This window comes from Hemiscyllium ocellatum, chromosome 9 (genome assembly GCF_020745735.1).
Source record: "Hemiscyllium ocellatum isolate sHemOce1 chromosome 9, sHemOce1.pat.X.cur, whole genome shotgun sequence".
Lineage (NCBI taxonomy): Eukaryota > Metazoa > Chordata > Chondrichthyes > Orectolobiformes > Hemiscylliidae > Hemiscyllium > Hemiscyllium ocellatum.
In genome coordinates this window covers 47,848,993-47,876,808 of record NC_083409.1, presented here as the reverse complement: position 1 = coordinate 47,876,808, position 27,816 = coordinate 47,848,993, and the positions used below count along the sequence as shown (strand labels likewise).

General features: G+C 42.3%; 1 protein-coding gene across 1 annotated transcript in view; it reads right to left on the bottom strand.

Annotated features, from left to right (window-relative positions):
• Positions 1–10,511, bottom strand: part of fam151a (family with sequence similarity 151 member A) — a 35,330-nt gene extending 24,819 nt beyond the window's left edge. The window contains exon 1 of the mRNA XM_060830244.1: positions 10,156–10,511. Coding sequence (XP_060686227.1) covers positions 10,156–10,321 — 166 coding nt within the window. The 5' untranslated portion in view covers positions 10,322–10,511. The remainder of the gene's footprint in view (positions 1–10,155) is intronic.
• Between the last annotated feature and the right edge of the window lie 17,305 nt (positions 10,512–27,816).

Sequence of the window (27,816 nt, the reverse complement as noted above, 5' to 3'; positions counted from 1 at the left end):
TGGGGACTTCTGCCCACTGGCTCCTTTGCCATGCAATTAGTTGGAAAAAATAAGCACAGTAGAAACCACACGATTCAATGTCAACTGCAAACTTAAAAGCAATAACCTATGTTCAGCGGGATAAACATATTTGTGTATTACAAAGACCAGTGAAATCTCGGGTGTCATCTTTATGGTCTGTGCTGGGTTATCTGACATTCCTAGCATTTAACTTCACTAAATCTAGCTGAAGCCATCATATTATAATCTTTGCTGGACAGTATCTGTGTTCACACACTGGGTAAGCAAATCATGAGGTTCTGCCATGATGCCCTCCATTGTTGAACAACCAGTCTGCACTCAAAGCCAAAGTGAGTGGAATAACCTTCAAATAGAGGACAGAACAACCAGTAATGCTGGATTTTTTCACCAATTCCCACCCCACAGTAGGTCCCCACACCAACCACCCAGACGCATTCCCATAGATCATTCACCATTGTCAGAAGCAACGAAGAATTAAAAGGGCGGGGGTGGGGGTGGGGGGGTTGGTGGTAACTTGTTTGGGGAGACGGGTGTGTTGGGGGAAAAGCCAGATCTTGATGAATGCAGAATAGTGTCTGCAGTGAGTAATTGAGGTGACATTCAAATAGGGAGTGTCTCAATCAACAACACTCTGCCCAAATCTGTAAATCATCCAACATTATCATTAACGTTTCTAGTGCTTCAGAGAATTCATCAGTAAAAGGCACTGTCGGTTCTCAGAGCTCTGTGGTGTCTGTAATGAAGATAATTACAAGCAATTAAGGAGCTGCGTGACTGAGTCTGAGTGCAACATAAAATAAGATGATACAGGGAGAGGTTTTGAATTGCAATGTTTGATCACAGCTATCTGATTAAAAGGCAGGGGCAGCCTCCAATTCTGCAGGATCATTTCACATTGCCATCTATAAACAATTTCTACACACTGATAGTATCCTTTATTGGCTCAACTTATAGATATGGTTTGTTTTGAAATCTACATCTTATCAGTTTTTGACATGGAGTCCGAACAGTGCAAAAGCGGCAAATTGTGCAGATCTTCCAAGGAGTGGCAGGTGAGTTTAATTTAGATAAATGCAAGGTGCTGTATTTTGGAAAGGCAAATTAGGGCAAGACTTATACACTTAATAGTAAGGTCCTGTGGAGAGTTGTTCAATAAAGAGAACTTGGAGTGCAGGTTCATGGTTCCTTGAAAGTGGAGATGTAGGTAGAGAGCACAGTGAAGGCAGCATTTGGTATGCTTTCCTTTATTGGTCAGATCAGTGAGTATAGGAGTTGGGAGTTCATGCTGCGGACATTAGTTAGGCCACTTTTGCAATACTGTGTGCAATTCTCATCTCCCTCATATCGGAAGGAAGTTGTGAAACATGAAAATGTTAAGAAATGATTTTTAAGGATGCTGCCAAGATTGAAGGGTTTGAGCTATAGTCAGAGGCTGAATAGGCTGGAGGTGTTTTCCCTGGAGCATCAGAGGCTGAGGGGTGATCCTACAGAGGCTTATAAAAATCATGAGGAGGATGGATAGGGTAAATAGACAGGGTCTTGTCCCTGAGGTGGTGGAGTCAAGAACTAGAGGCCACAGGTTTAGGGTGAGAGAGGGAAAGATTTTAAAGGGACCCAAGGGGCAACTTCTTCACACAGCGGGTAGTGTGTATGAAATGAGCTGCCAGAGGAAGTAATGGAGGCTGGTACAATAACAACATCTAAAAGGCATCTGGATGGGTATATGAATAGGATGAGTTTAGAGGGTTATGGACCAAAGTGCTCACAAATGGGACTAGATTACTTTAGGATATCTGCTCAGCATGGACGAGTTGGACTGAAGGCTCTGTTTCCGTGCTGTACATCTCTATGAAGGAAATTATCTCAGTAAAGAGTACTGAAAGCAGGAAAGGGGCTAACAAATAACAATAATACATGACAATTTCTGGATTTCTTTCCCATGCACATTGTGTAGTCCTACTGTGTTTTTATAGATGTATTTTGCGTACCGATTGTTTGGACTCATAATGTTGAAGGATTATCAGCAGCAGTGCAAACACCAGCATCAGGAACTCACTGGGCAAAGTACTCTCAAACATGAACTTAGGCCTGAGCAATCCACCACTGGGCAGAAGTAAAATTGATCAATTACAAACTTTTTCACCAGATTTCCTGTGGCAAAATGGATCCCGTTGTTCCAACTGATTCATTTTAAAGCTCATAATGTTTTAACATGGTTAGATTCAGTTTTTTATCTATTATATACAGGCAGCTTTAAGCCAGGATTATTACATTTTTAGGTAGTTTTGGACAATTGTGGGAAAATAGTGCCAAATATCAAACCTTTCAATTGCACAGCAAAGGTTGTGGCTAGGCAGACATGAGAACAACACATTCACACATCAATGGAACCAGCTTTTACCTCTGAAGGAAGTAACTTAGATTAATGTCCTGTCCAGTAATTTCTTATCTAGGCAATGAGAGTTTCATGTTCCAAATCCTATAGCTGTAATGGAAAAGGGAATTCACTCTCTCAAGCAGCTTTAATGCACATGAAGGATGGTGGTTTACTAAATGTAGTCAAATGAAATGAAACAGACAGTTCTTCATCTTCAAAGTAAAATGGAAAATAGATGGAAATACTCTGCACCTGTGGAAAGGAAACTGAATCAATGCTTCAGGTCAATGATTCTTCATAGAGCTGCAACATGTTTGTGATTTTGCGCAAGGAATGGGTGGGACAAGGGCAGAGGAAAGTCTGTGATAGGAAGGAAGACAGGGCAAATAAATGGCGGAAGAGTTGGTCTTTCAGGGCCAAAGGGAATGGTGATTGTGGGAGAAAAGAAACAAAGAAACCAAATATGTGCCCACTGACTGAAAGAATAACTAAGATGAATTGGTCTGAAATGTTCGAACTCAGGGTTGAGTCTGGAAGATCATAAAGTTCTAAAGCAATGATGAGGTGCTGTCTATCAATCTTACATTGCTCTTCATTGGATCGTTGCAACAGGACTGACACACAAGGCGGATAGCTTACAGACTGAAAGGACTGTTTTGTGAGGTGGTCACCCAATCTGCCCTCAGACTAACATGGTGGAGGGTGGAGGATGGAGGATGGAGGTGGATAGCCATGCTAAAGAGGAGATGGTTAAGACCAAAATATTGGAAAATTTCCAAGTGACAGAAAGCATTAGTACAGTCAGAGGTAGATGGGGAAAGACTGGACGAGGGGAGAAATAATTGAGTCAAGATAGGAAGACATCAGTTCAGTTGGGCAGGAAGAGTTTGAAACGATGGTTCCATTTAGGCAGCTGTATTGCAGATCACGGCAAGGAGATTGTTCTTTTTTGGCCCATGTGCTCTTAAGTCTTTAAAATGTATGATTCAAACAGCTCTGTCGTTGATGACATTCTTCACTGGTTGTGATACCCATTCCCTGCAGAACACACTAACCTGCAACGTTTCCCACAGCGGGACATTTTCATAGCATTGCTCATGTATTGAGCATGATGGAGGTGCCAGTGTTGGACTGGGGTGGACAAAGTCAGAAGTCACATGACACCAGGTTATAGTCCAACAGGTTTATTTGAAATCACAAGCTTTCAGACAGCCTGTCTGTCAGGGGTAGTGATAGAGAAGAGCACACAGACACAAAGGTTATAGACAGAGAATTGGACAATTGGTGTGAGTGGAGTGTCGAATAATTAGTCTCTATAGGTGACCAAGAGTGTCAGACAGTGTGAGTAAAGTGTCACAAGTGAAGGGGTGTTCTATAATTCAATTAAATGATTAAAAATGGAGTGAGAGACTACAGCATGTTCTTTGCAGCCTTCAACATGTCATCGATGACAATAATCATCTTGCCAAGATCATCCCTACGTGCCCACTTCTTGCCTTCAAATAACCACCAAACCTTAAACAGATCATTGTTCACAGCAAGCTACTCAGCCTTCAGGACAATATCGACCACAACCTCACACAACCCTACCGCAGAAACCTCTGCAAGACATGTCAGATCATTGACATGGATACTGCCAACACAGCAGATACTCATGTGACTTGGCCAATATTGTCTATCTCATACGCTGCAGGAAAGGATGCCCCAAGGCATTGTATATTGGCAAGACCGAGCATACGCTACAACAACGGATGAATGGACACTGCGCAACAATCACCACACAGGGATGTTCCCTCCCAGTCGGGGAACACTTCACCGGTCAAGGACATTCATCCTCCAAGCTTCAGATAAGTGTCCTCCAAAGTGGCCCTTGAGATACACAACAATGCAGAATCACCAAGCAGAAACTGATAGCCAAGTTTTATGCCCATGAAGATCTTGGGTTCATGTCGCACTATATGTGACCCCACCATACTGTTCTGTATCTGTAAAATCTTCCCCACTGTCCTGTTTTGACATGGTCACCTTGATAACTTGTTATGAGCTCTCTACCTTAATTAACTTGTACAGTGTTGGATTACTTATTACTTTGGTTCGACCGTCGGCATGCGACTCTTATACCTACCATGTTATTCCAGTCATTTAGTTTATCTCCAGCACCACTTTATTTTTAATTTTCTTTAATTATCTATCTGCCTCATTTAATCAGGTTATAGGTCATCCCTTTGCTAGTTATTCAGCTACTGACACTTTACTCACACTAGGTGAAAGTGAGTACTACAGATGTTGGAGAATAGAGTCAAGTTTATGGTGCTGGAAAAGCACAGCAGGTCAGGCAGCATCCAAGGAGCAGAAAAATAAATGTTTTGGGAATCCTGATGAAGGGTTATTGCCCATAACGTCGATTTTCCTATTCCTCTGATGCTGCCTGACCTGCTGTGCTTTTCCTGCACCACACTCTTGACTTTACTCACGCTGACTAACGCTTGGTCACCCACAGCGATTTATTACCTGACACTCCACTCACACCAGCTGTATAATCTTTTGATCTCTCTGCCCTTGATCCCTCTGCCTACACGGTTCTGTGTCTGTGTGTTCTTCTCTCTCACTACACCTGACAAAGGGGGCTGTGCTCCAAAGGCTTGCGATTTCAAATAAACCTGTTGGACTATAAACTGGTGTCGTGTGACTTCTGATTATGTATTGAACAACACATTAGAAAAGGTCCTCTTATTCTTTAGTCCTCTACGGAAAGACGGGTCTGACCCACGGTGCTGTGACCACCACCAACTGGACAAGGATTCCAGACCAACCCTGCCCAATCTGATCCACACTGCGTGATTAGAAAAGTTTTACGTAACCAAAATGGCCTTCAATTGATTATTTGACTGAAATGGGAATTTTCCTTCATGGTATTTTAAGATTTTTATGTCAGATTCTGGGTGCTCATTGTGCAGCACCTGTTAAATATATAAATATTAATATAGGGCTCTGTGATACAGTGGTAGTGGCCCTACCTCTGGACCAGAGGGATGGGTTCAAGTCCCACCTGTTTCAGAGGTGTGTATTAACATTTCTTAGCAGGGTGATTAATAAATATCTATAAACACTGAGAACATTAAATACTTGTAGCTTAAGTTTAAAGTAAAGAAATCACTGTGCACAGTCATTTGAATACCTTAAAGTAAGTGTCACTTTAACTACATCAAGAAGAATGAATGTTGAAGAAAACTGATGTGACAGCAGTTTATCACTGATATATCACTCAGTAGTCCCTGAAAATGTCACTAAGAAGAACAGCAGTGTCTGAATATACGACCAGTTTGCTACTTAAGGACAGGTTATGTGTATTTATGTTTACAATCAATAATGTCTTAAAACTAAGGCTTACTAATAATACACTGAATGTAGACTTTGAACTTAAAACTCACATAATCCCTACAATAATATGAATATAAAATGACAATCTATCTTGAAGTTTACAATTAGGTTATATCTATGACAGACTAAATTCTGTAAATTATTATTAAGACTCGATTTATCTCTACTGTAATCACTAATAGTTAAGCCTACAGTGGCGTAGACCATATCCTGCAGTTGTAGGGAAAGGAAATAATGGCAGTAATACAGATTTGTGTCTGCTTCCTGTTTGAAATTCTCATCCTTGTTTTCAAATCCCTCCCCACTTTTCCCAAACTCTGCAGCCTCCTAAAACTCTACAACCCTTTCAGATTTCTGTGCTTCTTCAATTCTGGCCATTTGTATATCCCAATTTTCTTTACTCAACAATTGACAGCTGAATTTTGCTCCTAAACTCAGGAATTCTTTCACTAATCTTTGGATGCGTTCTCTTTCTCTAAGCTGCTGCTTTCAACTTCTCTCTTGGACCAAGCCTATCCTAATATCACCCTATGTGGTTTGGTGTCAAATCTGACTTGATTACAGTCCTGATAATATTTATAATGATAAAGATTCTACGTAAATGCAGATGTGTAATTGTTGATGTCTCACAGGTATTGCACTTCATTTAATACTGAGTTTTAATTTTTAATTCTAATTTAATGATTGAAGCTTTAATTCTGATGTTGATTAGCTTGGTTGAATCTGTAATTAATACCTTTAGATTGAAGTTAGGCAATTTAAGTATACATTTGATGTAAAAAATGTTAAACAGGGAACAATTTAAAGCTTGAATGTGAACATAAAGACGGGAATGACATCAGTTACTAATATTCTATTCAGGGGCCACTCACTGGACTTTATCAAAATGAATTTGAGCTATGGGAAAGAGTAGGGGAGAGAGATTAACCAGACACAATGGTCTAAATGACCTTCTTTTGTGCTGTATGTTTTGATGATAATACAATAATTGGATATGATAGAATATTATCAATTCTTTAACATTTGGCTATTTTACAGAATACCTCAACAAACAACTACAGACTGGAATTTCCTCTAGTGTATCTACATCATATTACTATCACAGCTTTGAACTTTCTCACCATCTTTAATATACTGAAATATTGCTGAGTCAATGTGAGGAATGACATTGCCTACTCGATGTGCATGGTGCTTAACTTCCCCACCCCCTCCCCCATCAATTCTCCTCCAAGTTCCCAGTGAATGTGCTGTTTCTCATGGAGCTATGATTCCATAGGAATCTGCAACCCAAAAGGCAGTGGATGGGAGGCCATGTGAGTGCGCTCTTTATAAGTGAATTTGAAAAGGCGTTGTCAGTGCATTGCTCAAACACTGCCAGCATCCCAACTAAACCTAAATTTTTAGCAAAGGGATTGAATCTGGGGGGTGATTATATTAGAATTTGGCTATATGTTCATTCTATGGATCAAAAAGGTTACATTTTTGCACAAAGCCTATGTGATAGTCTCTATCTGAGACTTCCCCAGCAAAGTGCACAGTGATAGCAGCACATTGCTGTGAGAATCTGCTTCATAAAATGCAGCGAGAATGGAGGGGAAGGAGTAGCTATTCAGGACCTGTGAGCCTATCCCACCATTCTGTTAAATCATGATCGATTTGTACCCCAACATCATTTATCCATCGTAGATCCTGGTACCCTTATCCAATACAGCCCTGTCTATCTCAGCTCTGAAAGCTACAATATCCTCGCATCCACAGCCTTTAGGAGAAAATAGTTCAGTTGTCACTATGTTTTGGAACAAACAGTGGCTTCTGATTTCCTTCCTGATGGTTGCCCCCTTCTCTTTGATCCCCTGCCAAAGGATGTGGGAGATGTAAATATTTAACTCTATATTGCATAACATGCAGGGGAGGTATCTCTGGTGTCCTGTCCAAAAGTTGTCCAATATTGATTGGCATCACAAATTAACACATTGCTATTTGTAGGAGCTTGTTGTGCACAAATTAGCTGTTACATTTCCCACATTATAAGAATAATTACACTTCAAAAGTACTTCAGTGGCTATAAAATACTTTGCAAGATCTTGTGGTCATGAAAAGTGCTACATTCATGCAAATCTTCAATGTAACCTCATCAAGTCACTTTATGATTTGAACATGCAAACTAAATTATTCTGCAACATTCTAAATTTCAAGGAATACATACCCAATTCATACAATCTGCATAATTTAATCTTCCAGACCCTCAGATTATTTTGGTGAATCTCCCTCCAAATTCGATCTATCCTTCCTGAGGCATAACTCCTAAACTGAGAGAAATGCTCCAAATGGGGCCTGACCAAAACTCCATACAACTGAAGAATAATTTCTAGTCTTATATTCCCAGACTTAGTGTTGTTCATTTTGAATATGCACTGTTGTCCATTTTGTTCTAGGATATCTGAGCAATCACATTTTTCTATTGTGGTTTGAACGATTATGGGACATGTTATCACAGGGATAAAAAAAGCAGAAGTATAGGTCCGAGAGATCACAGCGTTGAAAAAAATTGAGCAAGGTGAACAAAACAATTGTGGAGAAAAGAGGAAGTAAAATGATTCAGAAATAAATCCTGCACCAATGCCGTTAATGAAGGGTTCACTTCATAGATGTTGTGGCTCAATCGCTGATTGATTCCAGCTATTCCTATTTTTGTTACTGAAACCGTAGAGTTACACTCATCTGATATTTTCCACTTCAACTGAATATCTCCACTATTTTAGTGCACACATGCTTACACCTGAGATGCTGTTGGAATCAGAGTGCCATCTTGAGTTGTCACACAGGCTCTTTATCTCACAGACACAATTCCAGTGGCTCCCAGGACTCTTGGGCTACATAAGCCAGATTCAGTGCGTACTGCTGGAGTTTGCCATGCACTGGATTCAGAGACTTGAGCTCAGTTCCAGCTGTTTTGCTGGAATTGATACTAACTTGTGGACAATGCTGCAGTATGTTACAAAGGCAGTGAAGAGGTACCAAAGAGACAATGGGTGATGGACAAGTTGGAAGTTAATTAGAAATCCTTCAAAAGAGAGTGTAATAATGAGTAAAAGAGCCAAAAGATGCCCATCTGTTAGAGTTAGTTTTATTAATCACAGTGTAAAGATTTTATATTTGTTATTGGGCCAGAAACTCAGTAAAAATGGACAAGTCTCTCACTCCCAGTTACAATCCAGCAAGCCTCTGTTAGAATGTGTTCATAACGGGGTCAGACCAGATTCAAATACAATGTGACGGCTTTCACAGTTGAATAACTATCAACACTTACAATTCAAGCATGAAAACAGAAAACCACCACATGGGTGAATATTACTGAATGTCTTCTGCGTGTGGAACTAAACCTCAACATGAGATAGGAGACAACTGACGGCTTCAGTTTGTTAATTATTTTGTAATCGTTCCAGCCCATCTCTGGAATGAATATTAATGTCTGTAAATTGTAATTAGCTACAACTCCACAGAACCACCTCAGCAGCACCTTCCAGCAAATATTTGTAAAAGAATAGCTTTCATTTGCAATAATTATTGTAATACAGTCAATGCAACAGATAATGTATGCACAGCAAGTCCTTACATGCAGCAACGTGTTAAATCCAGAATAATTTGTTTTTATGATACTGGTTGAGGAAACTTCTCAATGGAGTGTCAATGTTGATTCCTGTGCTAAGGTCCTGAAATGAGACTCATCCTATAACCTTCTGACTCAGAGACAGGACAGCAACAGAGCTGCAGCTAAACTGAAGAACACCCTCTATATTATCTGAGAAAATAAAGCATGTTGTAAATGTTTAATTTATACAACATGTTTAACAAGGACACCCAGCAATCATAATAAATACAACTTGGGTACTTCTGGATCATTTACCAGTGTATGTATACAGTAGAGATAGAAGTTGCCTATGTCTATATGTCCTGACAGCTCTATGCATGATCCAAACTGTAAGTGTTTGAGAGTGATAGGTTGCTGGCAGTGAGAGACAGTGTGTGACAGTGTCTGTAGACTGGATGGATACCTCGTTGTTTTTATGATCCGGTCTGTTTGTGTGTGTGTGACGGTCTGGGAGTAGCACTGCACGGGGGATGTGTCAGTGCAGATGTGAGACAGTGCAGGTTTCTGTGAAAAGGGCACTTAAGCCTGTGTGTTTATGTTGTGTGGAGAGCTGACAGCGCGGACACGCGGGGTTACAGTGCCAGATGTAGCAGCATTGATCCCTGTGCCGTGAGCCATATGACTCCCTCTCAGAACTCTGGGGGAAGGGGTTACACCGTCTCTCCCTCTCAGGCGGAGGTGGGTACTGCAGATGCTGGAAAAGCACAGCAGGTCAGGCTCCTACCTGGGAAGAAGTTCCTATAAACGGCGAAGTATCCCACCAGGGCGAGGTAAGCAGCGACCAGCAAGGCGAAGAAAAGGCCGGCCAGCAGCTTCCAGCGCCGGCGGATGGAGAGTCCGTCCCTCCCATCCTTGTAGAGAAACTCTCGGTCCGGGACCATCTCCAGCATCGCGGCTCCGGCCTCTCTGCTCCCGCTCTGCTTCCCCCCCTCAGGGTTTTCCCAAAGGCCTGGGAGGAGCTCAACCTGCTCCCTCCCCTCAGAGCCGCCCAGTTCCTGCTTCCCAGGCAAAAAAAACAAGCCTGGTCATGACCGAAACCCCAACCGCCTCACACACAGCACAACTCTAAAATTAGAGGAACCGCACAGTGTCTCAAAAGTGCAGACGCTAAGTGAACTAAGTTTAGAAACTATTTGATATAGGATGAAATACAGCCAATCCCACGGCGCCCCAGATAAAAGCAGAGAGCGGTATTGTCACTGGTTGGACTTTCCCACTCGGTTTCCAACCGGACAAGTTGCTGCTGAATGGAGCAGACAGTGTCAGACTCTGGACTGTTTGATCAAGAAACCCGCTCCCCTGGAAAAAGGTCACTTGGCCCTTCACGTCTGTGCTAACTCTTCAAAATGCATCCCCAATTCATCCCAATGCCCCAGTTCCTTCCTACAGTCCTGTGCATTTCCAAATATACAACCACGTCTCTCTTGAAGGTTAATATAGAACCTGCTATATCATGAGGCAGCCTAACAACACTGTCTCCCCTCAATTCTCCCGTGGTTCCATATTGTCAGGGAGCACAAAAATCAGTACACCATAACCCCTGAGTAAGATAGCAGGCTAGATTCTACCTCCAGTCTGCTTTCTGGCCCTATTCCTTTATTTTCTTCAAATGTCCAAAAATCTAACAATCTAACTCTTGAAAGAAGGGCTTATGCTCGAAACGTCGAATTCTCTGTTCCTGGGATGCTGCCTGGCCTGCTGTGCTTTGACCAGCAACACATTTTCAGCTGATCAGAAACCTACATCTGTGTCCTTTGGTTCTGAACCATCTCACCAGTAGAAACAATCTGTTCTCATTTATCAAAACCTTTAATCGTTTCAAACACCTTTTAAAAAATTATCTTTTAGTTTTCTTTCCTTGAAACAAAAAAATCTCAAATCATCCAACCTTTCCTCTTGCCCACCAGCTCTGCTACCATTCTAATAAATCTCTGCAACCTGTTGCTAAGAAAGATGTTGTGAAACTTTCAAGGGTTCAGGAAAGGTTAGATTAGATTCCCTACAGTGTGGAAACAGACCCTTCAGCCCAACAAGTCCACACCAACCCTTCAAAGAGTAATCCTCCCAAACTCATTTCCCTCTGACTAATGCACCTAACATTATGGGCAATTTACAATGGCCAAATCACCTGACCTGCACATCTTTGGACTGTGGGAGGAAAGCAGAGCACCCAGAGGAAACCCACACAGACACAGGGAGAAGATTAGATTAGATTAGATTCCCTACAGTGTGGAAACAGGCCCTTCAGCCCAACAAGTCCACACCGACCCTCCGAAGAGTAACCCACCCAGTCCCATCTCCCTCTGACTAATGCACCTAACACTACAGGCAATTTAGTGTTGCCAATCCATCTGATCTGCACATCTTTGGACTGTGGGAGGAAACTGGAGTACCCAGACAGACATGGGGAGAATGTGCAAACTTCATATAGACTGAGGCTGGAATCGAACTTGGGTCCACGGTGCTGTGAGGCAGCAGTGCTAACCACTGAGCCAGGTTTTTATGTTGCTGCACAGAACTGAAGACGATAGTCTAGCTGGAGCCTACCTGAACATTTATCTGCAGGTTCAGTATCATATCCTTGCTCTTGTGCCCTGTGCTCCCATAAAAACCAGGTTCCCGGATACTTTTTTAACAACCTCATCAACCTGTCCCATCTCTTTCAACGATTTCTGTATGTCTCACTTCCCACATCTCATTTTGTAAAATTTATTCAGGGGATGTGTATGTTACTGGCTGAGCCGGCAATTATAACCATCACAAATTTTCCTGAGGAAGATAGTGGTGAGCTGCCTTCTTGAACTGCTGCAGTCTATGTAGTGAAGGTGAGAATGTGTATAGGGTATAAGCAGTTTGGGAAAGAGTTCAGTTCAGAGTTTTATGAAACAGAGGTCAAACTGAGCATGATTCAGATCAGAAAAGAACTTACTGTTAACAATGGGGTGCTGGAGGCAAGGGTAATGGGTTAACAAGGTGGAAAAGCATTCATTATGTAGAGCCATTTAACAAGATGAGATAGCATTCAGTATGTAATGTCAGTTAACAAGGGGGAAAGTATTCATTATGTGAATCCAGTTAACAAGGTTAAGAATATTCATTGTATAACAGTAAAGGGCTTGGTTTCTGATATTGATACTCATTGATTGTAATGGTCACCCAATTAATATGCATGTTGCCTTATCTGGATGCTCCTCCCTATATAGTTCATTGAGAAACTGCTGTTCCAGAGAAGACCGAGAACTCATGTCTCTGTGCAAATGTTCTCTCTCCCTCCTGGATCTGGAATAAAGATGAAGGAGGTAAAACTACACTGTGTCTCTGAGCATTTTGTTTTGACTGATGGGGGAATGGAACGACAATATTGGCATAGTCGGCAAGATCCAAGCAAATAGTTACAATCGGACGGTGTCAGCGGCCATCCGGAACATCAGTGTCTCGAGACAGATGGACCCACAAGGTAAAATTTTAAAACTTGGTCCCTCTCAATATTCTTGTCTGCCGGAGACAGCCCCCTCAGTCAATTGCTCTCTATTCTACAGATTCCTCGAACAGTAATTTGTTCTGTCAAAAGACACAGTTTCTCCAGCCCACTGGCAGGCAGAGGTTTGAGTTCTTTGCGCTGCTTTGGGGGATGGGGGTGTGATTGACATTTGAGTCCTCTGCATGGTTTAGAGTCCCCTAGGGTGGGGGTGGGTTGTGATTGAGGTTCGAGCTTTCTGTGTTTAAGTGGGATTCGGGTTATCTGTCTTTAAGTGGAATTTGTGTCCTGTGTTTTAAGTGCAGCCTACAGAGAATCTGCAGTAGTGAGTAGAGTGGGGTCTTTCTTGATTAAATGTTTTTGGTGATATGTCTCTTGATTAAACTTAAAATAAAAGCCATAACTATTAATTTAACCTGGGGCAGTATTTGTAGAGGAATAAGATGGGGTTAATTTCTGGGTCTGTAGATTGTGAAGGAACAAAAATGGCCTTTAAGAGTGATTTCATTCCTGATGAAGCGTTCTGGCCCGAAACGCCGAATTTCCTGTTCCTTGGATGCTGCCTGACCTGATGTGCTTTAACCAGCAACACATTTTCAGCTCTGATCTCCAGCATCTGCAGACTTCACTTTTTACTTTAAGAGTGATATGTACTTCTTGTCAATGTGGGAGTTTAAAGAGAATTTAAGAGTTACTGCAGATTATATCTGCCATAAATGCTGTTGGCTGCGAATCTTATCAGATCAAATGGATCGGTTTGAGGGACAGTGAGAAGCAATGAGGAATTTGCAACAGCAACATTATGTGATGGATGGCAGTTATAGGAAGTGGGGAAAGTCGTAGATACACTCACATAGATGGATTAACTCCAGGAAAGGTAAGAGAGGTAGGCAGCTTGTGCAGGAGTCTTTTGTGGATATACCCATTTCAAACAGGTATGCTGTTTTGGAAAATGTAGGAGGTGTTGGATTCTCAGGGCAACGTAGCACAAACAGTTGGTTTCTGGTATTGAGACTGGCTCTAATGCAACAAGGGGTACATTGGGTTCCAAGAGATCAATTGTGTTAGGGTATTCTCTAGTCGAGGTACAGACAGACTTTTCTGTGGCCAGAAGTGAAAAAGCAGAATGGTGTGCTGTTTCCCTGGTGCCAGGACCAAGGATGCCTCAGAGAGGGTGCAGAATGTTCTCACGGGGGAGAGGGGCCAGCAAGAGGTCATTGTTCACATTGGAACCAACGATATAGGAAGGGAGAAGTTTGAGATTCTGAAGGGAGATTACAGAGTTAGGCAGAAATTTAAAAAGGAGGTCCTCGAGAACAGTAATATCTGGATTACTCCCAGTCCTACGAGCTAATGAGGGCAGGAATAGGAGGATAGAGCAGATGAATGCATGGCTGAGGAGCTGGTGCATGGGAGAAGGATTCACATTTTTGAATCATTAGAATCTCTTTTGGGGTAGAAGTGACCTATACAAGAAGGATAGATTGCACCTAATTGGAAGGGGACTAATATACTGGCAAGGAAATTTGCTGGAGCTGCTTGGGAGGATTTAAACTAGTAAGTTGAGGGGTGGGACCCAGGGAGTTAGTGAAGAAAGAGATCAATCTGAGACGGGCACAGCTGAGAACAGAAGCAAGTCATGGCAGGCAGGGACAAGGTAGGACTAATAAATTAAACTGCATTTATTTCAATGCAAGGGGCCTAACAGGAAATGCAGATGAACTCAGGACATGGTTAGGAACATGGAACTGGGATATCATAGCAATTACAGAAACATGGCTCAGGAATGGGCAGGACTGGCAGCTTAATGTTCCAGGATACAAATGCTACAGAAAGGATAGGAAATAGAAAGGGAGGCAAGAGAGGAGGTGGGATGGTGGCATTTTTGATAAGGGATAGCATTACAGCTGTGCTGAGAGAGGATATTCCTGGAAATACATCCAGGGAAGTAATTTGGGTGGAACTGAGAAATAAGAAAGGGATGATAACCTTATTCAGATTGTATTATAGACCCCCTAATAGAGGGAAATTGAGAAACAAACTTATAAGGAGATCTCAGCTATCTGTAAAAATAATAGGGTGGTTATGGTAGGGGATTTTAACTTTCCAAACATGGACTGGTACTACCATAGTGTTAAGGGTTTAGATGGAGAGGAATTTCTTAAGTGTGTACAAGATAATTTTCTGATTCAGTATGTGGATGTACCTGCAAGAGCAGGTGCAAAACTTGACCTACTCTTGGGGAATAAGGCAGGGCAGGTGACTGAGTTGTTAGTGGGGGAGCACTTTGGGGCCAGCAACTATAGTTCTATTAGATTTAAAATAGTGATGGAAAGGATAGACCAGATCTAAAAGTTGAAATTCTAAATTGGAGAAAGGCCAATTTTTATGGTATTAGGCAAGAACTTTCAAAAGCTGATATGGGGCAGATGTTCGCAGGTATAGGGAAGCCTGGAAAATGGGAAGCCTTCAGAAGTGAGATAAAGAGAATCCAGCGAAATTATATTCCTGTTAGGGTGAAAGGAAAGGCTGGTAGGTGTAAGGAATGCTGGATGACTAAAGAAATTGAGGGTTCGGTTAAGAAAAAGAAGGAAGCATATGTAAGGTATAGACAGGATAGATCGAGTAAAGGAAATAGGAGTATACTTAAGAGGGAAATCAGGAGGGCAAAAAGTGGACATGAGATAGCTTTGGCAAATAGAATTAAGGAGAATCCAAAGGGTTTTTACAAATACATTAAGGACAAAAGAGTAACTAGGGAGAGAATAGAGCCTCTCAAAGATCAGCAAGGTGGCCTTTGTGGCAATGGGGGCGATATTAAATTAGTATTTTGCATCAGTATTTTCTGTGGAAAAGGACATGGAAGATGTAGAATGTAGGGAAATAGATGGTGAGAACTTGAAAAATGTCCATATTACAGAGAAGGAAGTGCTGGATGTCTTGAAACGCATAAAAGTGGATAAATTCCCAAGACGTGATCAGGTGTACCCTTGAACTCTGTGGGAAGCAACGGAAGTGTGTGCTGGGCCTCTTGCTCAGGTATTTGTATCATCAATAGTCACTGGTGAGGTGCCGGAAGACTGGAGGTTGGCTAACGTGTTGCCACTGTTCAAGAAATGTGGTAAGGACTTAGCCAGGGAACTATAGACCAGTGAGCCTGACGTCGGTGGTGGGCAAGTTGTTAGACCAAATCCTGTGGGACAGGATGTACATGTATTTGGAAAGGCAAGGACTGATTAGGGATACTCAACATGGTTTGGTGCGTGGGAAATCTTGTGTCACAAATTGATTTGAGTTTTTTGAAGAAGTAACAAAGAGAATTGATGAGGGCAGAGCGGTAGATGTGATCTACATGGACTTCAGAAAGGCATTTGACAAGGTTCCCCATGGGAGACTGGTTAGCAAGGTTAGATCTCATGGAGTACAGGGAAAACTAGCCATTTGGATACAGAACTGGCTGAAAGGTAGAAGACAGAGGGTGGTGGTGGAGGGTTGTTTTTCAGACTGGAGGCCTGTCATCAGTGGTGTGCCACAAGGATCAGTGCTGGGTGCACTATATTTTGTCATTTATATAAATGATTTGGATGTGAGCATAAGAGGTACAGTTAGTAAGTTTGCAGATGACACCAAAATTGGAGGAGTAGTGGACAGCGAAGAGGGTTACTTCAGAGTACAACGGGATTTTGATCAGATGGGCCAATGGGTTGAGAAGTGGCAGATGGAGTTTAATTTAGAGAAATGCATTTTGGGAAAGCAAATCTTAGCAGGATTTATACACTTAATGGTAAGGTCCTAGGGAGTGTTGCTGAACAAAGACACCTTGGAGTGCATGTTCATAACTCCTTGAAAGTACAGTCATAGGATAGTGAGGAAGGCATTTGGTATGTTTTCCTTTATTGGTCAGAGTATTGAGTACAGGAATTGGGACGTCATGTTGCAGTTGTACAGGCCACTTTTGGAATATTGCGAGCAAATCTGGTCTCCTTCCTATCGGAACGATGTTGTGAAACTTGAAAGGGTTCAGGAAAGATTGACAAGGATGTTGCCAGGGTTGGAGGATTTGAGCTATAGGGAGAGGTTGTATAGGCTGGGGCTGTTTTCCCTGGAGCATCGGAAGCTGAGGGGTGACCTTATAGAGGTTTATAAAATCATGAAGGACATAGATAGGATAAATAGACAAAGTCTTTTCCCTGGGATGAGGGAGTCCAGAATTAGAGGGCATAGGTTTAGGGTGAGAGGGGAAAGATATAAGAGAGACCTAAGGGACAACCTTTTCACACAGATGGTGGTACATGTATGGACTCAGCTGCCAGAGGAAGTGTGGAGGCTAGTACAATACAACATTTAAAAGGCATCTGAATGGGTATATGAATAGGAAGGGTTTGGAGGGATTTGGGTGGGTACTGGCAGATTGGGTAGAGATATCTGATCAGCATGGACGAGTTGGACCAAAGGGTCTGTTTCCATGGTGTAATCTCTAATGACTCTCTGACTCTGAGATGTGAGAAAATCATTACCATGTCAATCATGATCTTATTTTGTTGAAATTGTCAGCTATGACAAGCCTTATACTACTGCACTCGATATGCAGCAACACTGCCATGATCCCTATATTCAGGATGTTTTTTGAGTTGTCAGGTTTTTCAGATTTTCAGTCATCTTTGAATCTGCTGACTGATTTCGCTAGTTCCTTGGGTTGCTTTGCTTAGCTCACCACAACCTGAACTTTGTTCCAGAAACCTCACTCCACACTACATGATAAATCAGGAATTGCACCTGCAGCATTGAATACAATCCCACAATAAAGCAGCAACATCAGTTGTGACAACCAGGATGGAATACTTCAAGAAGACAGAATTGAGGACAATTGGAGAGACAGAGAGAGAGAAAGAGTTTGACCAGGAATCAAGGCAACAGCAGGAGATGAAAAGTTTCTTTATGCAAGTATGACTCAAATTTGTTTTGGGAAAAGTGTTGTGGTTGTGGTTGTGGTTGTAAATAAAACTAAAATGATGATTATTCCTTTCAATAAATTTAAAGATTAAATATATTTTAATCATGAAGTAAACATGCTTCAATTGAGTAAATCTGAGTTCTGAGGAAGGGCCACTTGACCTAAAATGTTAATTCTTACTTCTGTCCACAGATGCTCTCATACCTGCTGAGTTTTTCCAGCAATTTCTGATTTTGTTTCTGATTTACAGCACTATCAGTTCTTTCAGTTTTTATTATTAAAACCGTGCTTGTTGACACCATGGATCATGCATTTTAGCAACAATATCTCATAAAAATAGTAACAAATGGTGACAAAAAGTTATGATACAATTTTAATTAAATAATATATCTGGTAACAGAAAAAAGCATGAACAAATTCGATTTTTATTTTTTTTAATTAAAAATCAACTTAATATAGTGTGAATGTATGTGTACAATTAGCAATTATCATTGCTGTATATTTGTCCCAGATTTAATAGAAATGTGCATCCTAATGACTGTAGACAACAACATTTAAAAACAGCATGTATAATATAAACTTACTGTCTACACTCTATATTAATACGTATAGGGTTTTAATGAGGAAGTGGCTGGTTTAGTTAAATTCGATGCTTCACACTGACTCATAATAAACTACTGCATTGTATGGTTCAGCATGTTCTGCAAAGGAATGAGAAGTCTGATGCAGGTTGAAACATTCATGTTTCTCATGTACAGTGACTGAATATCTACCTTGCACTCCACCACTAGACCTGCAGTCTCGTTTGCCTCAGTACTTTGGCTATGGCGGTGCAATCTGCTCCTGTTAATTTCTCCTCTGGTCCATGAATACTATTGCAGGCCTCAGGGAATTCCATCAACAGAGTAGTGAGTTAAATAGTCACAAAACGAACCATTAAAATCACTGGGATATTAAATTAAAACTATAATGGAAAAGGAGGATCTGTGAATTAATTAGTCAACATGTAGCAATGCTGCAGCAAAATCTGTATCCACAGCCCCCTCTGCTGATAATTTAAAGAAAACCTGATAAAGCCCATAATTGTCAACATTCAGAAGTCCGGGATGATGAAGGGCAATGCAGTCATAGCAATAAAATGCTGTGAAACGCAACTTCATTCATGGGTTTTCTCAGTATGGAAAGTATGACATTTTACAATTGTATCTCCCAATGTCTCAGTAATGTAAAGCATGCAGGGATCTGGGGGATGGTGCACCTTTATATGCATTTGTTTCATGCTTGAGACTGAGGTACAACTAGTTCAGACAAAGGGATGAAAATTAATCTCTTTTAGATGCCAGTGTTTAAAATAAGTGGGGGCTATGAGGGAAAGGCCGAGAATTGTGACTAATTGGATGATTCTTTCAAAGAGTCGAAGAGTGTGGTGCTGGAAAAGCACAGCCAGTCAGGCAGCATCTGAGGAGCAGGAGAGTCGATGTTTTGAGCACGAGCTCTTCATCAGGAGCTTTTCCTGCTCCGCAGATGCTGCCTGACTGGCTGTGCTTTTCTAGCATTACATTCTTCGACTCTGATCTCCAGCATCTGCAGTCCTCACTTTCTTCTAGTTGAGTCTTTCAAAGAGCCAGCACAAACACAATAGATTAAGTGGCCTCCTCCATTGCTACAAGGTTGTTTAACGCTATTCCCAGAACGTAGCTTCAACCAGCAATCTGAATCGAGGGCTGGCTGTCAAACGAAAATCTTATACCGGTGCTGTTATGAAGTTGGGAATGAGACCATGTTATCAAAGAAGGTTTTTTTTTGTATTTGTTTTAGGGATGTGAGCATTGCTAGCAAGATCAGCATTTGTTGCGGATCTTTCATTGACTTCCTTTTTAAACTGCTGCTGTCCACATGCTTTTAGGACAGGAGTCCCAGGTTTCAAGCCAGAAGCTTTTAAGGAATTGTGATCTCTTCACGAATTAGGATGCTGTGACGTGTGTGTGTGTGGTAGGAGGCAGGTGTGGGTGCAGCATCTTGTCGGTGTCAGTGGCTAACTAATAGACAACAGAGACTTGGGACAAAGGGGGTAAATTCAGGAAGGCAACTAGTGGAGCATCACAAGGCTCAGTGCTGGAACCACAATTATTTACAATGTATGTTAATGATTTGGATGACAGAAGTGAATACACAATTTGTAGATGACACAAAGATAGATGGAAAGTGGTGGGGATGACACAGAGAGTCCACAAAAGAATATGGACTTGTGAAGTAAGTGGACAAAACAGCAGATGGAATATAAGATGTGGAAATATGAGGTTATGTACTTTTAGCAGGAAGAATAGAAGAACTAAGTAATTTTTAAATGGCTATTTAAGTACTGCAGAAAGATGCAGCGCAGAAGGTTTTGTGGGTCCTTGTGCACAAATCTCAAAATTCCAGTTCAACAGATAATAGGAAGGCAAATAGACTGTTAAGCTTTATTTCAAAGGGAATGGAATATAAAAGCAGGAAGATCTTGCTAAAACTGTACAAGGCAGACCACGCCTGAAATACTGTGGACAGCTTTGGTGCCATTACCTAAGGAAAGATATACTGGCATTGGAGGCAGTTCAGAGAAGATGCACTAGGTTGACTCTGGGTCTCAAGGGATTTTCTTATGAGGAGAGGTTGAGGTCTGTATTCATTGGGATTTAGAAGAACGAGAGGAGAATTTACTAAAACATGAAAGACTCAACAGACAATCAAGGTGTTTTTCAATGTAAAATTTCAGCTACATCACACTGTAAATTTTTGCTATAAATTCTGTGCCTTACAATTGTGTCCTCCACAATTACATTGATGGCGGGCATAAACCGCCCCGTGTTTACCGTGGAGCAAGGCCCACAGCGGGAAAACCAGCAGTATCCATTTTAAGCCAGCAGTATCCATTTTAAAGCAAACTATTAATTTTAAGACAGCAGCTGCCAGCCCAACCACATGATCGGGAGAAGGGGGCCCAAAGACAGATCCAAATACACACCAGACCAGACACTAGTCATGACTCCAGACAATGGTCATGACTCACAGATCGAAACCCACCTTATAATCTCGTCAAGGTCCCAACTGACACACACCCATAACCTGATCATGCAAAACAGTCCTACACAAAAGGCAAACACCAAACAAACAGGATGAACCTAACAGACACTTTGGAAGTAACAAAGTGGGGTGCTAGCCTCCAGCCCTCACGGAGAGACAAGCAGATAGCACCCGGACCCATTTACATAAAGATAAACAGCACACCTTTTGTGTGTGCTGCCGACTCTCCGAGGACGGCAGGAACTTGACGTTCACACATACTCCAGCCATGAGTACCACCATTCACACTCATTCATACCCAATCTCCTACATCCTGACTCATGAAGTATATAACTTGTAACACCGCACGGGAAACGTTAGAGTGATCGAGATTCGGACCTAGGTTGGTCTCCGCCGGCGTTACATACTTCAATAAAGTTACCGATTGTCGAACCGCACGCTGGGCTCGGACTGAGATCATTTCATCCGCACTAACAACCTGATGAAGGAGTGGTGCTCCGAAAGCTAGTGTGCTTCCAATTAAACCTGTTGGACTATAACCTGGTGTTGTGTGATCTTTAACTTAAAACATTAAAAGATTGTTATGGGGCTTGACAGGTTAGATGCTGAGAGATTTTCTTTCCATATGAGAGAGTCTAGGACCAGAGGGCATAATCTCAGAGTAAGGGGTCACCCATGTAAGAAGATGAGAAGAATTGTTTTCTTTCAGAGCCAGTGAAAAGATTAACCACAGAGGGCTGTTAAGGTTGGGGGTCATTAAGTGTATTCAAAGTTCAATTGGACAGATTTTTAAGCAGTAAGGAAATGAAGAATTATAGGGACAAGGCAGGAAAGTGGGGTTGAGAATTATCAGAGCAACCACAATGTCACTGTATGGCAGAATACTTGATGGACCAAATGATTTACTTACCTTCCTACATCTTATGGTCTAATGATATGAATTTTGCTCTGGTTTAAATATATCATGCACAGACATCAGAAGTCTGTGCAGGAACAAATAAAATTAGAGGGAATATTATAGGCTGCTCCAGTTTAGTTTCTGGTTAATGGTAACCACCATGGATAAGTTGTGTTTTACTCTAAATGCTACCCAGAGCTTGAAGTGTTTAATGAGGACCAGAAGTAAAACTGATCGCACTCCCCTTGTTCAATTAATACAAACATTTACCATTTTTGAATCTTAAAACATAAAATCAATGAATCCTATTGTTTCAGCAACTGTATTTCATTGTGATAAATATCAACAGATTACTCAAGACTTGTACTTCCTAAGTTATCTTGTCAACCGTACATATACTGCTCGCTGTGAAATATGTTACAGGTATTGTGACAGTCTGTTCTTCATCAACGGTACCTGTCATGATATTAAGAAGCTAATAAATCGAGAAGTTAAAATGTGAAGCTAGTAATTGGCTCTTTGATCATAGAGACCTGTGGATAAATGACAGTTTGACAACCTATTTGGCAGGGTCTGTGACACAATAATCTATTACTGTTTCGTGCTAGGAAAGGCACAAGTGGAAGCACAGTGGAGTCAGTGTAGATTTCCAGATATTGTTTACCTTTAATCCATTGTTAACCCATTTCCCTGGGCTTGTTGGCAGGCTGTTAGCTGACAGATATGCTGAAAAATACAATTTCTGTCTCTCTGCTGGAACATTGCCAAATGTCACTGTATTTTTCCCCTGCTTAATCCAATCTCATTGTCATACATTAAGGTGAAACATGTAGATAAATATTTAGTAAATGTCACTCCGCTCTGAGAAATACTGGACCAGTTCCATCACAGCTACATGCATAAAGTCATACAGCACAGAACTAGACTCTTCGGGCCAACTCATCCATGCTGACCAGGCTTCCTAAACTGAAGTAGTCCCATTTGCCTGTATTTGGCCCTTATCCCTCTAAATCTTTCCTATCCATGTACCTGTCCAAATGTCTTTTAAATGTTGTAATTGTACTCACTTCTATCACTTCCTCTGGCAACTCATTCCATGCATGCACCACCCTCTGTATTGCCTGTCAGGTCCCTTTTAAATATTTCCTCTCTCATCTTACACTTATGCCCTCTACGTTTGGACCCCCCTATCCTGGAAAGAAGACCTTGGCTATTCATCCTATCCATGCCCTTCATGATTTTACAAACCCCTCAGCCTCCTACACTGAAGGCAAAACTTGACCAAATGTGGTTCTGGATTTGAGGTGCTGGAAAAGCACAGCAGTTCAGGCAGCATCCGAGGAGCAGTAAAATCGATGTTTCGGGCAAAAGCCCTTCATCAGGAATACAGGCAGAGTGCCTGGAGGGTGGAGAGATAAATGTAGCATTAATGTACTTGAGCAAAACTAGAATCAATGGGATTCAGGAGGTAAACTCTTCTCTGGCTGGAGTCAGACCTTGGTTGGAGTGGTGATGTGCTATCATCAGTAAACAATGTTCAGAACCATTCATGACTGCTCAGATACTGAAGCAGTCCATGTTCAAATGCAGTTAGATTTGTTCATCCAGGCTTAGGGTGACAAGTGGCAAGTAACATATGCACCACACAAGTGCCAGGCAATGAGCATCTTCAACATGAGAATCCAACTGCCTCGTCTTGACTCCATTGCTGAGCTCCCCCTCTATCAATGAGGGAGAGGTGAAGGCAGGGAGTGAGGGGGAGGTGGAAGATGGGAGTGAGGGGGAGGTGGAAGATGGGAGTGAGGGAGAGGTGGAAGATGGGAGTGAGGGGGAGGTGGAAGATGGGAGTGAGGGGGAGGTGGAAGATGGGAGTGAGGGAGAGGTGGAAGATGGGAGTGAGGGAGAGGTGGAAGATGGGAGTGAGGGAGAGGTGGAAGATAGGAGTGAGGGGGAGGTGGAAGATGGGAGTGATGAAAATGGAGCTTTCCCTTCTTGACAGTAGTCTCCTTCCAGTTGCTGCATTATGTGAAGAAGGGCTCTTTGAGAGGCCGGAGACGGTGGCTGGGGCCGGGACTGCTGCTGCTGAACATGTTCCTGCCAGTTCTGCACCCCCTCACTGCTGCTGTCAAAGGAAGAGCAATCCATCTCCTCAAGGAGATTTCAAAATGGAAAGCAGAATGCCTATTTTGCCCGAAACGTCGATTTCACTGCTCTTGGATGCTGCTGAACAGCTGTGCTCTTCCAGCACCACTAATCCAGAATCTGGGTACATGTGCTGACAGGGTGATGATGTCAACTATCTTCCTATCTGTGCTCACAGCTCCATCCATGGTGGCCTGCGCTGTACACAAACCTTGACATCTCACAGTTTTAAAGTTGTCCCACCTGGCTGTTTATATGATGCCTGTCCTAGAAAACAGGTGGAGAAGTAGGTACTGTTTGCTTAACATTCTGTACATTAAACTGCTCCCTCCAACCCTGGTCTCACAGGTCTCCTGCCTCCACCTCACACTCCAGGTTAGGTATCTCTTTCACCCCAAATCTGGATTGCACAGGACTGGGGCTACTCAATTGTCAAATACTGACATGGAGCCACAATGGGGAAATGTGCAGGCAAGGAGCGCACTTCAGTAACTCACTGAGAACCTCTCAGCCCTGAGAGCTCTTGCATGCCCAGAGGTTGTCTCTCATTAACCACATTCTTGCTACAGTTTTCATGTCAGACCAAAGGCCGTGACCTATGATGATGCAAAATTGCATTTTAACAATTTCCAAGCACTACTTGCTGTTGGAAGCAGTAGTTGATGTTGAGTCAATGTGAGATTCTCACTCTCTCTGTCAGGTGATCTTCTGCTTGATAGGAATCAATTTTCAGTATACGTTAGACCATATATTCTGGAATAATTTTTCCATGTTTGTGCTGCTGGTAGGAAGCACCTTCCAAAACACAATTAATTTGTTGTAAAGTTGACTTTTCCATTGATGTAGAAATCCACACAAGGAAGCTGCTGACAACTAAACATTGGTTGTTGGTGCTCTTTACAAGTAACATGAAAGGTGCTTCTTCTCTGTTGATCCAAAGCCAAAACATTTCACATTGATGGGAATGTACAGTATGACCGGTTTCCTTTACATTTTGAATTGCTGTATTCTCCACTGCTGTGCATCAATCTCCATCACTAGTGTTTATTGGAGTCACAGCATCTTAACCATTTTCTGGATTAGTGTTGTTGGAAGAGCACAGCAGTTCAGGCAGCATCCAAGGAGCAGCAAAAGCCCTTCATCGGGAATAAAGGCAGTGAGCCTGAAGCGTGGAGAGATAAGCTAGGGGAGGGTGGGGGTGGGGAGAGAGTAGCATAGAGTACAATGGGTGAGTGGGGGAGGGGATGAAGGTGATAGGTCAGGGAGGAGAGGGTGGAGTGGATAGGTGGAAAAGGAGATAGGCAGGTAGGACAAGTCCGGACAAGTCATGGGGACAGTGCTGAGCTGGAAGTTTGGAACTAGGGTGAGGTGGGGGAAGGGGAAATGAGGAAACTGTTGAAGTCCACATTGATGCCCTGGGGTTGAAGTGTTCCGAGGTGGAAGATGAGGTGTTCTTCCTCCAGGCGTCTGGTGGTGAGGGAGCGGCGGTGAAGGAGGCCCAGAACCTCCCCATGTCCTCCGCAGAGTGGGAGGGGGAGTTGAAGTGTTGGGCCACGGGCCAGTGTGGTTGATTGGTGCGGGTGTCCTGGAGATGTTCCCTAAAGCGCTCTGCTAGGAGTCTCCCCAATGTAGAGGAGACCGCATCAGGAGCAACAGATACAGTAAATGATATTGGTGGATGTGCAGGTAAAACTTTGATGGATGTGGAAGGCTCCTTTAGGGCCTTGGATGGAGGTGTGGGCACAGGTTCTACAGTTCCTGTGGTGGCAGGGGAAAGTGCCAGGATGGGAGGGTGGGTTGAAGGGGGACGTAGACCTGACCAGGTAGTCTTTGCGGAAGGCGGAGAGGGGAGTGGGAATATGTCCCTGGTGGTGGGATCATTTTGGAGGTGGCAGAAATGTCGGCGGATGATTTGGTTTATGCGAAGGTTTGTAGGGTGGAAGGTGAGCCCCAGGGGTGTTCTGTCCTTGTTACGGTTGGAGGGGTGGGGTCTGAGGGCGGAGGTGCGGGATGTGGATGAGATGCGTTGGAGGGCATCTTTAACAATGGTGCAGAGCTCCTGCCTTTTTGTGTTATAGATTTAATGTAGTCACTAAAATTAGGTGATTAGTTCATATTACAATAATAGCTAACATTTATATGTGTTTTTAATTCCATATAATACCTCAAGGTGCCTCACAGGAGTACACACACACACACACACACACACACACACACACACACACACACACACACACACACACACACACACACACACACACACACAACAGAGGGATTCAGGCAAGAAATTCCAAAGTGTTGAGGCTAAAACAACTGAAGGCACATTGTACACATTTTGCCCAATTGACAGAGTAGGAAAGTGGGATTAGATTCTTTAGAAAATAACTAACACAGTCCTGATGCATCAAATGACCTCCTGCCGTGATTCTAAAATGCAGGAGCTTAAGAAATGATGAGATCGTGGATGTTACATAAGAAATAGGAGGTAGAATGGATCATTTGACCCCAACATTCAACAAGGTAAAAAGTTCACCCTCTACCTCTACTCCACCTTCACACAGTATTCCTATCTCATTAAATATCCAAAGACTGAACAGCTACAGCTTTCCAGGATAAAGAATTTCATAGATTTCAAATCTTTTAACTGAAGACATTTCTCATTTCAATCCTAAATGGTATAACCTGTATTCTGGGAGGGACCCCATACTCTAGGTCCCCCAACCAGATAAAATATTTCCTCAATTAGATTACTTACAGTGTGGAAACAGGCCCTTCGGCCCAACAAGTCCACACCGACCCGCCGAAGCGCAACCCACCCATACCCCTACATATACCCCTTACCTAACACTACGGGCAATTTAGCATGACCAATTCACCTGACCCGCACATCTTTGGACTGTGGGAGGAAACCGGAGCACCTGGAGTAAACCCACGCAGACAAAGGGAGAACGTGCAAACTCCACACAGTCAGTCGCCTGAGGCGGGAATTGAACCCAGGTCCCTGGCGCTGTGAGGCAGCAGTGCTAACCACTGTGCCACCGTGCCGCCTCCCCAATATCTATGCTGTAAGCCACTGTAGAATTTCAGATTTCAATTTGTTAATCTTTACTTTTTCTAAACGACAGGGAATATATGTCTATATAGAGTATGCTAAAATTGATGGTGATATTGGACAGCTGCATGACCTTGAATGGGTCCTGTGAATATTGCAGTATATGTTGAACACAGCACAATCCACCTGTTTTTCAGTACTTGCTGTTAGTTACACTGTATAAGAGATAGAGTATTGTTCCAAGTTGTTGGACTTCACCACAGACCGGGATCACAATCGGTGCCAGGAACAAACCTAAGTCTCCATACCAGCTATCAGCTGAGGGTTCCTGACAGGCAGCAGGGCATGAAGCTTATTGTTAAGTTTTCCTTTCGTTTTATTTATTTAATAAACATTTATATTTAAGTAAATTTGTATTGCTGAATCTTCTCTTAACTATAATTAACTGAATCCGAAGAACTGCTTGGATACACTTTGTGATCCAGGACAATATCTAGTCTACTCTTATCTCACCTCTAAGGGCAATTGCCCTCATGAACCAATCCAATGAACTTTCATTACCCTTTCTTTAGGGCAAGTGTGTTCTTCCTCAGGTAAGGAGATTAAAACTACAGTTCTTTAAGTGTGAGTTCATTAATCATGTTGTAGAATTTTATTAAGAATTTACTCCTATACACAATCTTTTCCCAACAAAAAACTAACATTCTAGGTTTTTTGGACATCAAACTATTACAGAAATACCAAAGAGATGGATCTGAACAAGAATAAGATTTCTAAAATAATAAAACATCATGTCGC